We start from the raw sequence: 14,897 nt of genomic DNA on the forward strand, positions 1-14,897 counted from the left end.
CGGCGCAGGCTTGGAGGGCCGAAGGGCCTGTTCCTGTGCTGTACTGTTCTTTGTATACATTCTATCCACCCCCTCATGATTTTTAACATCTCTATCAGATCTCCTTCTCTCCAAGGTGAACTGTCTCAACCTCTCCATTCTATCCTTGTAACTGAAGCTTCTCATCCCTGGAACCATTCTTGTAACCCTCTCCTGCACTCTCTCCAATGCATTCACATCCACCCTATAGTGTGGCACCCGGAGCTGTGCACAATATTCCAGCTGAGGTCTAACTAGTGTCTTGTATAAGTTCAGCATAACCTACTTTGTATTGTACTTTATGCCCCTATTAAATAGCCCTATGTGCAAATTAGTGAACCAGTTGGGATTTTGCAGCATTTGATGAGGGTTTCATGGTCATCATTAGACTTTTAATCCCAGATTTTTTTATTTGAATTCAGATTTCATCATCTGCTATGGTGGGATTTGAACCCAGGTCCCCAGAGCATTACCCTGGGCCTTTGGTCCAGTGACAATGCCACTATGCCACCACCTGCCCTTGCCAGCTGATGTTCACGTCCCATGAAATAATCTTAAAATAGTATTTCTCCATTGGAGAGCATGGCAAGTGAGGGGAAGATATCAAATTATAATATATTATGAGGTGTTATATGATATTGCAACAATCATAGATTCTTGCAGCATAGAAAAAGGTGATTCGGCCCATCATGTCTGTGTCGGCTCTTCCAAAGAACTTCCCAATATAGCCCTGCATACCGGATTTTGTTCCCCATACCACTGAAAATTATAAAATACTGGCTAAACTTCAATTCTGACCCACCCCCACCAAATAATTCATTACATTTCTATTCTTCAGTTCTGTAGAAAGGTGATATGGACTCGGAATGTTAACTCTGTTTCTCTCTCCACAGGTGCTGCCAGACCTGTTGAGTTTTTCCAGCATTTTCTGGTTTTACTTCAGATTTCCCACGTCTGCAATATTTTGCAGCAAATTATTCCTCTTTAAGGACATACGCGATCCTGTTGAATATGATTCCACCAGTGTGTGTGTGTGCCAGATGTTACCAGTTCCCTCTGTCGAGAGTTTTCTTCTTATTTACTTCCTTGTTTGTTTGCCAATTATTTTAAATCAGTGGCCTCTGGTTACTTGCCAGAGGAAACTGTACCTCCCTACTCACTTTATGAAATTCCCTCGTTCTTTTCTATAGCTTTATTAAATCTACCCTTAATCTTTTCAGCCCTGAGGAAAACGCTCCCAGTTTCTCCAGTCACTGCACTGAATTGAAATCCCTCGTCCCCTGGTGTTATCCTGGTGAACCCCCACTAAATGGTCATCCATTTTGGTAGGAATAACAGCAAAATGGACTATTATTTAAATGGTAAAAAATTGCAGCATGCTGCTGTGCAGAGGGACCTGGGTGTCCTTGTGCAGGAATCTCAAGGAGTTGGTTTGCAGGTGTAGCAGGTAATTAAGAAGGCAAATGGAATTTTGTCCTTCATTGCTAGAGGGATGGAGTTTAAAAACAGCGAGATTATGTTGCAGCTGTATAAGGTGCTGGTGAGGCCACACCTGGAGCACTGTGTACATTTTGGTCTCCTTACTTGAGAAAGGATATACTGGGACTGGAGGGGGTGCAGAGGAGATTCACTAGGTTGATTCTGGAGTTGAGAGGGTTGACTTCTGACAAGAGACTGAATAGACTGGGGTTACACTCATTGGAATTCAGAAGAATGAGGGGAGATCTTATAGAAACATAAGATTATGAAGGGAATAGATAAGATAGAAGCAGGAAAGTTGTTTTCACTGGTGGGTGAAACTAGAACTAGGGGGCATAGCCTCAAAATAAGGGGAAGCAGATTTAGGACTGAGTTGAGGAGGAACTTCTTCACACAAAGGGTTGTGAATCTGTGGAATTCTCTGCCCAGTGAAGCAGTGAGGCTACCTCATTGAATGTTTTTAAGGCAAGGATAGATAGATTTTTGAACAGTAAAGGAATTAAGGGTTATGGTGAGCAGGCGGGTAAATGGAGCTGAGTCCACAAAAAGATCAGCCATGATCTTATTGAATGGCGGAGCAGGCTCGAGGGACCAGATGGCCTACTCCTGCTCCTCGTTCTTAAGTTCTTATACTATTTCAAAGCCTTGAAATACTGAGAGGCCGAGATAGAGTGGACGTGGTGAGGATGTTTCCACGAGTGGGAGAGACTAGAACTCGAGGGCGCAACCTCAGAGTGAAGGGACACTCCTTTAAAACTGCGATGAGGAGGAGTTTCTTCAGCCAGAGAGTGGTGAATCTGCGGCACTCTTTGCCACAGAAGGCTGTGGAGGCCAGGTCATTGAGTGTCTCTAAGTCAGAGATAGACAGGTTCTTGATCAATAAGGGGATCAAAGGTTACGGGGAGAAGGCAGGAGAATGGGAATGAGAAAAATATCAGCCGTGATTGAATGGCAGAGCAGACTTGATGGGTCGAATGGCCTAATTCTGCTCCTATATCTTATGATCTTCAATTGCACAAGACACTCTAGCTGAAGCCTAACCAATACGTCCATTCACAAAGCCATCTGCTTTCTTAATCGCCACCTCAGTGTGTCTTGTAACCTTCAGTAAGAAGTCTCACAGCACCAGGGTTAAAGTCCAAAAGGTTTATTTGGAATCACGAGCTTTCGGAGCGCTGCTCCTTCATCGGGGGAGTGAGTGGTCCACTCACCTGAAGAAGGAGCAGAGTTCCGAAAGCTCGTGATTCCAAATAAACCTGTTGGACTTTAACCTGGTGTGGTGAGACTTACTGTGCCCACCCCAGTCCAACACCGGCATCCACACATCACTGTAACCTTCAAAGCATTGGAGCTGCTTTTGGAGTGGAGAGGGGTTGGCTCGGTTTCTTCCTATAAGTCTCTGGTATTCCAAGTTATTGAAATTTAACAATGATCGTACTTTCATTTAAAATACCCCGTACCAGCTAGTAATTTTAACTTGCAAAGGCCTCCCCCTGTTGTACCGGAGCAGTTTGCTGAAAGAGATGATGTAACACGTTGGCCCAGCAACAGTGAAATTTAACTTTTAATTAAGTTGCCAAACAGGATTTCTCTAAGAAGCCATAAGCTCAGAGATAATCACTTCGATCAGCCCCGTTTCTCTCTCAACCCTGAATTAATCTTGAAATAACAACACTGAGTGTAAACATGGGTGCACTCTGCCTTCTTGACCTCTCTGCAGCTTCTCTTATGGCTGATTACATTGTCATCCACTAATAGGGGAGGCAATGGCGTAGCGGTATTGTCACTGGACTAGTAATCCACAGATCCAGGGTATTGCTCTGGGAACCCGAGTTCAAATGGGCAGCACAGTGGTTAGCACTGCAGCTTCACAGCTCCAGGGACCAGGGTTTGGTTCCCAGCTTGGGTCACTGTCTGTGTGGAGTTTGCACATTTTCCTTGTGTCTGCGTGGGTTTCCTCCGGGTGCTCCGGTTTCCTCCCACAGTCCAAAGATGTGCAGGTTAGGTTGATTGGCCATGCTAAAATTGCCCCTTAGTGTCCTGAGATGCGTAGGTTAGAGGGATTAGTGGGTAAAATATGTAGGGATATGGGGGTAGGGCCAGGGTGGGATTGTGGTCGGTGCAGACGTATTGGGCCAAATGGCCTCTTTCTGCACTGTGATTCTATGAAATCCCACCACGGCAGATAGTGAAATGCCCTGGTGGAATTAATAGGTTACTATTGACCATGAAACCATTGTCAATTGTTGTAAAAACCTAAGAGTTCACTAATGTCCTTAACGGGAGGAAACCTGCCATCTTTGCCTGGTCTGGCCATCCCTTCAGATGTGACTCCAGATCCACAGCAATGTGGTTGACTCTTAAATACCCTCTGAAATGGCCGAGCAAGCCATTCAGTTCAAGGGCAGTTGAGGATTGACAACCAGTGTTGGCCCACATCCCATAAATGGATTTGAAAAAAGCTTTCTTCTAAAAACAGTGTTGGACAGAATATCAGAAAGAATGTTCCCAATAGTTTGAGCCATGTTGAGATCAAAAAGGAGGAGGTATTGGGGTTCTTGAGAAACAGCAAGGTAGACAAGTCTCCAGGGCCTGATGGGATATACCCCAGAATAGTGAGAGAGGCAAGGGAGGAAATTACTGGGGCCTTGAGAGAAATCTTTGTATCATCACTGGCTACAGGGGAGGTCATGATGAGGAGATGCCGGCATTGGACTGGGGAAACACAGTAAGAAGTCTCACAACACCAGGTTAAAGTCCAACAGGTTTATTTGGTAGCAAAAGCCACTAGCTTTCGGAGCGCTGCCCCTTCGTCAGGTGAGTCGAAGGGGCAGCGCTCCGAAAGCTAGTGGCCTTTGCTACCAAATAAACCTGTTGGACTTTAACCTGGTGTTGTGAGACTTCTTACTGTACAGGGGAGGTCCCAGAGGATTGGAGAATAGCCAATGTTGTTCCTTTGTTTAAGAAGGGTAGCAAGAATAATCCAGGTAATTACAGGCCGGTGAGCCTTACATCAGTGGTAGGGAAATTATTGGAGAGGATTCTTCAAGACAGGATTTATTCCCACTTGGAAATAAGTGGATGTATTAGTGAGAGGCAACATGGTTTTGTGAAGGGGAGGTCGTGTCTCACGAACTTGATCGGGTTTTTCGAGGAAGTGACGAAGATGATTGATGAGGGTAGGGCAGTGGATGTTGTCTACATGGACTTCAGTAAGGCCTTTGACAAGGTCCCTCATGGCAGACTGGTGCAGAAGGTGATGTCGCATGGGATCAGAGGTGAGCTGGCAAGGTGGATACAAAACTGGCTCGGTCAAAGAAGACAGAGGGTAGCAGTGGAAGGATGCGTTTCTGAATGGAGGGCTGTGACAAGTGGCGTTCCTCGGGGATCAGTGCTGGGACCTTTGCTGTTTGTAATATATATAAATGATTTGGAGGAAAATGCAACTGGTTTGATTAGTAAGTTTGCGGACTACACAAAGGTTGGTGGATTTGCGGATAGCGATGAGGACCATCAGAGGATACAGCAGGATATAGATCAGTTGGAGACTTGGGCGGAGAGATGGTAGATGGAGTTTAATCCGGACAAATGTGAGGTAATGCATTTTGGAAGGTCTAATACAGATGGGAAATATACAGTAAATGGCAGAACCCTTAGGAGTATTGATAGGCAAAGGGATCTGGGTGTACAGGTACATAGGTCACTGAAAGTGGCAATGCAGGTGGAGAAGGTAGTCAAGAAGGCATACGGCATGCTTCCCTTTATCGGCTGGGGTATTGAGTTTAAAAATTGGCAAGCCATGTTGCAGCTTTATAGAACCTTAGTGAGGCCGCACTTGAAATATAGTGTTCAATTCTGGTCGCCACACTACCAGAAGTATGTGGAGGCTTTGGAGAGGGTACAGAAAAGATTTACCAGGATGTTGCCTGGTATGGAGGGCATTAGCTATGAGGAGAGGTTGGAGAAGCTTGGTTTGTTCTCACTGGAGCGACGGAGGTTGAGGGGAGACCTGATAGAAGTCTACAAGATTATGAGAGGCATGGACAGAGTGGATAGTCAGAGTGGAAGAATCAATTACTAGGGGGCATAGGTTTAAGGTGCGAGGGGCAAGTTTTAAAAGAGATGTACGAAGCAGATTTTTTACACAGAGTGGTGGGAGCCTGGAACACGTTGCCGGGGGAGGTAGTGAAAGTGGCTACGGTAGTGACTTTTAGGGGGAGGTCTTGACAAGTACATGAATAGGATGGGAATAGAGGGATATGGTCCCCGGAAGCGTAGGGGGTTGTAGTTAAGTTGGGCAGCATGGTTGGTGCAGGCTTGGAGGGCTGGAGGGCCTGTTCCTGCGCTGTAATTTTCTTTGTTCTGTGTTCTTTGTTGGTGAGGTCATAGTTTGAAGATAACCTTTTAGAACTGAGGTGAGGAGAAATTTCTTCACCCAGGGAGTGGTGAATGTATGGAATTCACTGCCACAGAATGCAGTCGAGGCCAAAACGTTGTCTGATTTCAAGAAGAAATTAGATATAGCTCTTGGGGCTAAAGAGATATGGGGGGAAGAGGGGAAATTGGGATATTGAATTTGATGATCAGCCATGATCATAATGAGTGGCGGAGCAGGGTCGAAGGGCCAAATGGCCTCCTCCTGCTTTTTAGTTTCTGTGTTTCTTCTGTCGCCCAGTTCAATATGACTGCACTGACTTCTTCCCTTTCCCTGCCCTGAATTGTTGTCCTTGGAGTGCTCAAATGGTCTCTTGCTGCCCTCAACCCGATCCATCTTTGTGTGCTTGGTTCCCTGTAACGTCACTCACAGACATAGAGTCATCTTGCACATTTATGTCAGAGACACTCGGGTTTATCTATCCAACACAATCTCACAAGCACTCCACTACCCAAAAGCTATCCATCGCTGCTCTGACATGCAGTCCTGGTTGAGTGTCAACTTACTCGAGCGAAACAATATTGGAAAGACTGAAACCATCACCTTCAGTCCCTGCCAAAACTCTGTTTGTGGGGGCGGCACGGTGGCTCAGTGGTTAGCACTGCTGCCTCACAGCGCCAGTGACCTGGGTTTGATTCCCAGCTTGGGTCACTGTCTGTGTGGAGTCTGCACGTTCTCCCCGTGTCTCCGTGGGTTTCCTCCGGGTGCTCCGGTTTCCTCCCACAATCCAAAAGACATGCTGGTTAGGTGCATTGGCCATGCTAAATTCTCCCTCAGTGTACCCGAACAGGCGCTGGAGTGTGGCGACTAGGGGATTTTCACAGTAACTTCATTGCAGTGTTAATGTAAGCCTACTTGTGACACTAATAAATAAACCTAAGCTTACTCACTGCAGTTGACTCCCTCTCCCACACTGGCTATTGTCCAAGCTGAACCTCGACCACTCAGCTGAGAGAGATCCATAGGTGGCAATTCTCCTAAAAACGTTCTAAGTGCTGAATTGGTGGGAAAAATGGTGTCATTCACAATTGTTTTTTCAGTGGGAGTTCAGACCTGAATCTCTGTGCAATGCAGAGGTCACAATCGTGAATATCATTAAAAGCTCGGGGGTGGCGGGGCCTATTCTCGCCAGAGTCTGACAGTTCCAGAACTCTGCGCGTGTGCAGTGGTTCCGAACTGTCAGCCTGCACTTTGCTGGGCAGCTCCATCGCTGACCAGCCCGGGACCCCTGCACTGCTACCCACCCAGCCCCTTCCCCCACCGTCTGATTGCGGCCCCCAAGAGCATTCCCAGGCCAGCCCCAGGCCATCTCCCCCCGCCCCCCCCACTCCCACAGCAGTGATGATCCGCACCCACCCAACCGCACCCCCCCACACCCCGGCAGGTCCCCCCCCCCGATGGGAGGCTGATCCTTTCCAACACCCCTCCCCCTCCCGCCCCAATCGCTGGCCTCCCTCTAGCCCCAACCGGATTCCAATGCAGTGGGAACCCCCACCCCCACCAATCATTCCCTAGACCCCACCCCCTTGGCACTGTCGGATGCCCGGTGGGCAGTGCCAAGGTGCCCCCTGGGCATGTGCAATTTGCCCCTTGGGCACTGCCAGGAGGCACAAGCTGCCACTGCCAGGGTGCCCATGCCCAGGGGGCACCACCCCCCCCACCGTCTGACCCCCTGGGGGCCTCAGTTGCCCCCCCCACTTCACCAGCAGGGTCTCCCGCTAGTTCGCCGAAAGTGGGGAGCTACTCTAAACCCCGCTGGAGTGAATTTGTACTGGCGGGATGGGAGATGCTATGGGGCCCGGAGAATTCATTCCCAGCCCCAACAATTGCATTAAAATAACATTAAAAATACATTATAGTGACTTTCCTGGTCTCTCCCCCCCCCCCCCCCCCCCCCCCAGTCTCCCAACCGTGCCGGATTTCCGTCGGGAATGCATATGCGAATCGGCGCATGCGCGTATCTCCCGATCCCACCCGCCAAAAAATTAGCAGGTCGGAATGGGAGAATCGCCCCCACAATCTCTCCCTCTGATTTCCAATTTCCCAACATTATTTACCTCCATCCCGACCTCAACAAGTCCACTGTCGCTGAAATGTTCATGTCTGTCTCCATCTGGATGTTCTGCTGTTGGAAGAGATGGAATCCAGATTCACTGGAGAATAATGCCAGGCATTGAATATTTAAACTGAGGCCGTGTTGAACACATTTAGCTTAACTTCCCTATCCTTAGGGTAGGTCTTATGAGGAAAGGTTGAGGGAGCTAGGGCTGTTCTCTCTGGAGCGGAGGAGGCTGAGGGGAGACTTAATAGAGGTTTATAAAATGATGAAGGGGATAGATAGAGTGAACGTTCAAAGACTATTTCCTCGGGTGGATGGAGCTATTACAAGGGGGCATAACTATAGGGTTCGTGGTGGGAGATACAGGAAGGATATCAGAGGTAGGTTCTTTACGCAGAGAGTGGTTGGGGTGTGGAATGGACTGCCTGCAGTGATAGTGGAGTCAGACACTTTAGGAACATTTAAGCGGTTATTGGATAGGCACATGGAGCACACCAGGATGATAGGGAGTGGGATAGCTTGATCTTGGTTTCAGATAAAGCTCGGCACAACATCGTGGGCCGAAAGGCCTGTTCTGTGCTGTACTGTTCTATGTTCTAACTTTCTCAATTATAGGAAATATGTGGCATGATCTAATCGATGAATAAAAAATGATTGAAAGATTAGATTGAGCAAGTTAAGTGAAACTATTTTCTCTAACGGGGGAGATCTACAAGGGGGGATCATCTTAAAATTAGAGCTGGCCCTTTAGAGTGACACGAGGAAACACTTTTTCCACCCACAGTGTAGTGGGACCTGGAGCTTACTCCCTAGAAAGCTGTGGATGCTGTGACCAATTGGAATGATCCAGATTGGGATCAATTATTCTTTGTTGGACATGTGTATGGAGAGTCATAGAGGTTTACAGCATGGAAACAGGCCCTTTGGCCTAACTTGTCCCTGCCGCCCTTTTTTTCCAACCACCAAGCTGGTCCCAATTTCCCGCATTTGGCCCATGTCCCTCTATACCCATCTTACCCATGTAACTGTCTAAATGCTTTTTAAAAAACAAAATTGTACCCACCTCTACTACTACCTCTGGCAGCTTGTTCCAGACACTCACCACCCTCTGTGTGAAAACGTTGCCCCTCTGGACCCTTTTGTATCTCTCACCTCTCACCTTAGACCTGTGCCCTCTAGTTTTAGACTCCCCTACTTTTGAGAAAAGATGTTGACTATCCAGCTGATCTATGCCCCTCATTATTTTATAGACCTCTATAAGATCACCCCTAAGCTCCAGGGAAAAAAGTTCCAGTTTATCCAGCCTCTCCTTATAACTCAAGCCATCATGTGGGACAATGGTGTATAAATGGAGTTGAGGTACATAGCACCTACTGACTGGCAGAGCAGGTTCAAGGTGTTGAATGGCATATTCCTCTTTCTCATCTCTCTTTTGCCATAGGGTTTATTTTATTTATCGTGCGTCTTTGTGAAGCACATGTGGAAACTTTCTACATTAAAGGTGCTGATATAAATGCAGCCAGTTTGAGAGATGGATTGAGGTATGATCAATCACGATCCAGGTGGGCATGTTACATGAATTGGGTGTGAAATATAAGGGAACTAAATTTGAGACAGAGCCACCCTTGGTGGAACAGCTTTTAGGGACCATTTAAAGATCAGCAGAGACCTGGAAGTAGATCACTGCCACCTTGCCCAGGCTGGTGTGGAGTAGGAGTCCTGAGATTAAGGGGAAAAGTTTAATTTATCTGAAAGGTGGAAAGTCTGCCTCCCTTTAAATGGGCGCAATGAGAAGTCCCACAACACCAGGTTAAAGTCCAACAGGTTTATTTGAGGGGTGGCACAGTGGTTAGCACTGCTGCCTCACAGCGCCAGGGACCCGGGTTCGATTCCCGGCTTGGGTCACTGTCTGTGCGGAGTTTGCACCTTCTCCCCGTGTCTGTGCGGGTTTCCTCCGGGTGCTCCGGTTTCCTCCCACAGTCTGAAAGATGTGCTGGTTAGGTGCATTGGCCACGCTAAATTCTCCCTCAGTGTACCCGAACAGGCGCCAGAGTGTGGTGGCTAGGGGATTTTCACAGTGACTTCATTGCAGTGTTAACGTAAGCTTACTTGTGACAAATAAATAAACTTTAAACTTTGGTATCACGAGCTTTCGCAGTGCTGCTCCTTCATCAAGTGAGTGGAAAGTTGGGATCTTGTAATTGTGCCTGTGTCTATATATGCCGTGTTTGTGAACCCAACTCTCCACTCACCTGATGAAGGAGCGGCGCTCCAAAAGCTTGTGATACCAAATAAACCTGTTGGACTTTGACCTGGTGTTGTGTGACTTCTTACCGTGCCCCACCCCAGTCCGACGCCGGCATCTCCACATCATCCCTTTAAATGTAGTGCTGATAAAGATATTCTCTGCTTTATCCAGGTGGAAAGGAGCATTTGTAGACTGGAATGGAACGGAACCAATCCTGTGAGAAGCTAGACCATGGTCTCTGAGGTCAAACCTGGAACGTGTGCCCGGGGGGACTGAGAGGTGCAGGAATCAAACACCAACAACACCTTTGCTTCTGAAGTGCTGCAGTTGGATAGCAGGATAGGCCTTAGAATGTGTCTGTCATCGGATGGCACCCAACAACGCCTCCATCAGTTAATTTACCTCATTTCTTCTGAATGCGTAGCGGTGGGGGTTGGTGGGGAAGTGGAAATTGTGACCTTGAAGGCTATAAACATAGGAAAGTAGTGAGCTGGCTTACCTGCACGCCTCTTAGGCGAGCTGTCCGATATTGGTATTTGGTATGCTATCATGGCTACGCAATTTGGGTCATTTTAAATGATTCCCTGGCGCTAGTTCCATTACCATCAACTTGAAACCCACGAGTGAAATTCAGATACTCTCAGAGTGATCTGGTTCGTTGGGTGGAGTCACTGTGAGGTGTAAATTCCCTCTGGTAGAGACTCCAGTGACGGAGGTGTAAGAGGATGCTGAGACCTCAATCTGAGTTTTGTTCCAACATTGACTTGGATTCAACATGAAGCAACCTTTAGAGGGTTGCACTCAATCTTAATTTTGGCTTTAAACTATCTTCGAAAATCTGGAGGTAGGAATTTGAACCAAATGTTCCTGTTCAAACAGGATGCTAAAAGGCTCTGGTTCAGTGGGGGACTGTCGGCCCATAGATGCTTAATAGTGACTACAGTGCAATCATAAACCTGTTTGGCCACTATTCCACCCTGTCATTGCTAAATGCAATAATACTTGACGCTTTTTTAAAAAAAAAGATGGCTTTTAATTAGCTCATTCAATCAGTTGTTCAGATTATGTGCTACAACTTGTGATTTCCACCCAGATAGTACAAGTCAAAGGTTGTGCTAAACGCCTCGAGGAGGAATGGTCAGTATGAACCACAAGCCAAGCGCTTGAGGCTTTTCCAAATCTGTGTCTTGGGCCTCATCTCAATAACTGAGGTAACTTTGACGTGCCTCCAGAAGCAGCTGGCCGACATTTCACTTCACTCCGATTTGGGCAGGCTTGCTCACTAGCAGGGGCCCATCGTGGGAGGAGCTGGGAGGAACAGGAGGAGAGATGTGGTCTGGGTCAACGGACAATGTATCCTCTAGGCCGCGTAGGCTACCCAACATTCCGGAATTGGACAAGCACTACAATAACAAAAATATCGAGGGTATGTCAGTGGCGGGGTTGAGGGGGGGGGGGGGGGACCAGCAGTGGATGGCAGTAATGCCCTGCAGCACTTCTAGTTTGTAGAGTTAACTTAAAAATGATATTAGAATGCTTTGAAGGTAGTTTCCAGAAATCCCTTTCCAAACCCGCAGATTAGGCCGCGTGTAATCCTGAGTCAAAACAGGCCCAGCAGCCCTACCCAGATTTCAGATGCAGTAAGAAGTCTCACAACACCGGGTTAAAGCCCAACAGGCTTATTTGGAATCACGAGCTTTCGGAGCGCTGCCCCTTCATCAGGTGAGTCGCTCACTCACTAAGTCACTCACCTGATGAAGGGGCAGCGCTCCGAAAGCTCATGATACCAAATAAACCTGTTGGACTTTAACCCGGTGTTGTGAGACTCCTTACTGTGCCCGCCCCAGTCCAATGCTGGCAACGCCACACCACAGATTGAGGGTGTTAGATTTAAGTGTCTGACAGTGGCACCTGGAAAACCCCTCCACCAATGTGGTGGTGCCTGGAACACTGGCGCAGTTCAGTGATAGGGACAGTAATGGTCCATTTTACCCAGTTTCTCCCACCTCGCCCCTGCAGGGAACTGGGGAACAATCACCAAGCAAACCTCATTGTGTCAGAAAATAGCCAGAATAACCTGGCTTCCTTTGGAAACAAAATAAGAATTTTCAGGCTCGAGAGAAACCCATTAGGCCTCACGACCTGTCGCAGTACCCTAAAACAGTAAAATCTTAGTTATCCAACATGCCTGGAGAGTAGGTGGTGCCTGTTAATCAAAAAGGCAGCTTTCCGGGGAGTAACATTAGACAAGACAAGGTGCTGCTCTGCCTCTGAAGGGAGAGGGGAAGCAGCCCCAAGGACCCCAGCGCAGCAGGGTATCACAGTAAAAAGACCACAGCTGAAGACCTAGCTGACACCACAACCTTCAGACCAGCGTTTTAAAAGACAAAATCGCGCTGTCAGCTTCACTGACCGTTGCTCCGAGCAGTAAATCTATGTTCAGCCATAAATAAACCAAAACTGGTGGGCAGCACGGTGGCACAGTGGTTAGCACTGCTGCCTCACAGCGCCAGGGCCTTGGTTTCGATTCCCAGCCTGGGTCACTGTCTGTGCGGAGTCTGCACGTTCTCCCCGTATCTGCATGGGTTTCCTCCGGGTGCTCCAGTTTCCTCCCACACTCCAAAGTCGTGCAGGTTGGGTGGATTGGCCATGCTAAATTGACCCTTAGTGCCAGGGGGACTGGCAGGATAAATGCATGGGGTTATGGGGGTAGGGCCTGGGTGGGATTGTGGCTGGTGTTGGCTCGGTGGGCCGAATGGCCTCCTCCTGCACTGTAAGAATTCTATGATCCAGTAATTCAATAATTTCACTGTAAAGCATGAGGACAACTTCTGCTGATTTATAAACGATTGCCATTTTTTTTAAAGAATGCATTATCTGAACACTAAGTGACTGGCTTTTTAAAAGAATTTGAGCTGTCAGAGATTCTGGTTACTCGAGAATTCCGGGTTGGTAGAGTGCCGGATAACAAAGTTTACTGTATATTTTTATTTTCCCTCCATATGCCTTAATGATATTTCTTTTGAGGAATTTTCTTTCCCCCTATTTGACAGCTTCATGGATTCGATTCCAATGCCCTCCCGGATTGCATATCCTTATCAGTCTTTGTTTTGTTTTTCATCCGAGATTAATCTTTAAGGAATTGCCTTTCAAATGATGTGCGGGTAAATGCAAAAGATTCCCTGGCACTTTATTTTAACATCACCTTTTTTAATACACCTCTTGGCTGATATTCATTACTGAAGCAACTGGACCAGTACCATTAACACACATGATCATTTTGATTTCTTAGCTGTCTTTGGGATGTGGGCATGTGCAAGTTGGCAGCCATCTTGGGAAAGCTCAAGCTGAGGAGCACTTTGGGATGTCCTGAGGTTGCGGAGGAAGCTGTCCTTTCCTCTCCCTCCCTCAAACCTTTGATAGATCAACTCCAGCTCGCCATCTTATTCCTCCCAGTGCCACCATCTGCTGCCAGATGCTCACCCCAAAATAAACCAGCCCTTGAAGTTCAAACCGGTTTCCTATCCATTGTGCAGGATTGCCTCCTCTTCCCCATGTTTCATTTTGAGCTAACAGTCACTTGTGCAGAGCCCTTCTAGACTTGTCAGAAACACAGAACTCTCCCTCATATCAGCCTACACCCTTTTTGAGTTTGGTGCATAGGCCTTAAGTATCCGCATTGTGAAGTTGCTGGCAGTAATTTCCAGCCTCATGTTCTGTAACTGGTTGTCAGGGGTTTAAAGAGCAGCTAATCCCTCCCATTCTATTTGGCGGTGTCGGATATCCCATTGCCTTTCATTTGTTTGGTGTAACAAGTGTGCATGTGTGCACGTGAGTCGATGTGTTTATGTACGTCTGAGTCTTCCTGGTCGATACGCGGAGCCTAAACAATGAGAAAGACCGAGCTATTGTATTATTTTGCGTGCAGTAAATTGATGCTGTGAATTTATCTGAAGAATTGCTGTTCTGTTTGCAAGACTGAAATGGAATAACTTTTAATTTAGTGGAAACCTTTCACCTGTGCCACATTACACAACACTTATGCCTGAAAAAAAGCTGCGTAATTAAAATAATCCTGGCGTGAATCGGATCGCATTTTTTTCCCCAAAAGCGCAGGCACGGCAGACCACAAGGCCGCCTCCCACGCTGGATTATTCTGTTTCTGCCACACGTCAACATGAACTGCTTAATGGTGTGCATGAGACCGTAATCCATCGAATATGTGCACTTAACCAAATGCCGTGTGATACATTCTGCACATTCTAGAATAGCAGAGATTGGAAAGCAGCAAGCCGATTGCTAATGTGTGCAGAGTGACTGTCAGCTTCCCCCCTGCTGCCCCCGTCATGCTGCTTGCACGGATAAATATATTGGGGCTTTTATTTTCCTCTCTTGACTTATCCAGTTTAACCGTCAGGATTTTGGGAAAGGTTTAGCAATGGAACTTTTCATAGTTTCTCCACCGGAACAGTGGAAAAACACTGCAGCACAATTACAGAATCACTTGGCTCATGTTCAAGGCACATGTGAGCTGAGTAACAGTGGGACAAAAATGCCATTGGTTATGGGTCTGTCATTCATGGTGGTAGCAATGGGACCAGTTTGAATCAAGTGCATCGCTAGTGTATGCTCAGCTTGGTTTAGTTGCTCGCACTCTT

The 14,897-nt window shown here is 47.2% G+C and overlaps 1 protein-coding gene across 1 annotated transcript in view; it reads left to right on the top strand.

Annotated features, from left to right (window-relative positions):
- mindy4 (MINDY lysine 48 deubiquitinase 4) overlaps nt 1–14,188 on the top strand; it is a 130,651-nt gene extending 116,463 nt beyond the window's left edge. Inside the window, exon 14 of the mRNA XM_078231229.1 lies at nt 10,411–14,188. Within this exon, the coding sequence (XP_078087355.1) occupies nt 10,411–10,459 (49 nt within the window). The 3' untranslated portion in view covers nt 10,460–14,188. The remainder of the gene's footprint in view (nt 1–10,410) is intronic.
- Nucleotides 14,189–14,897: the final 709 nt, after the last annotated feature.

The sequence above is a fragment of the Mustelus asterias genome, chromosome 2, assembly GCF_964213995.1.
Source record: "Mustelus asterias chromosome 2, sMusAst1.hap1.1, whole genome shotgun sequence".
Classification (NCBI taxonomy): Eukaryota; Metazoa; Chordata; class Chondrichthyes; order Carcharhiniformes; family Triakidae; genus Mustelus; species Mustelus asterias.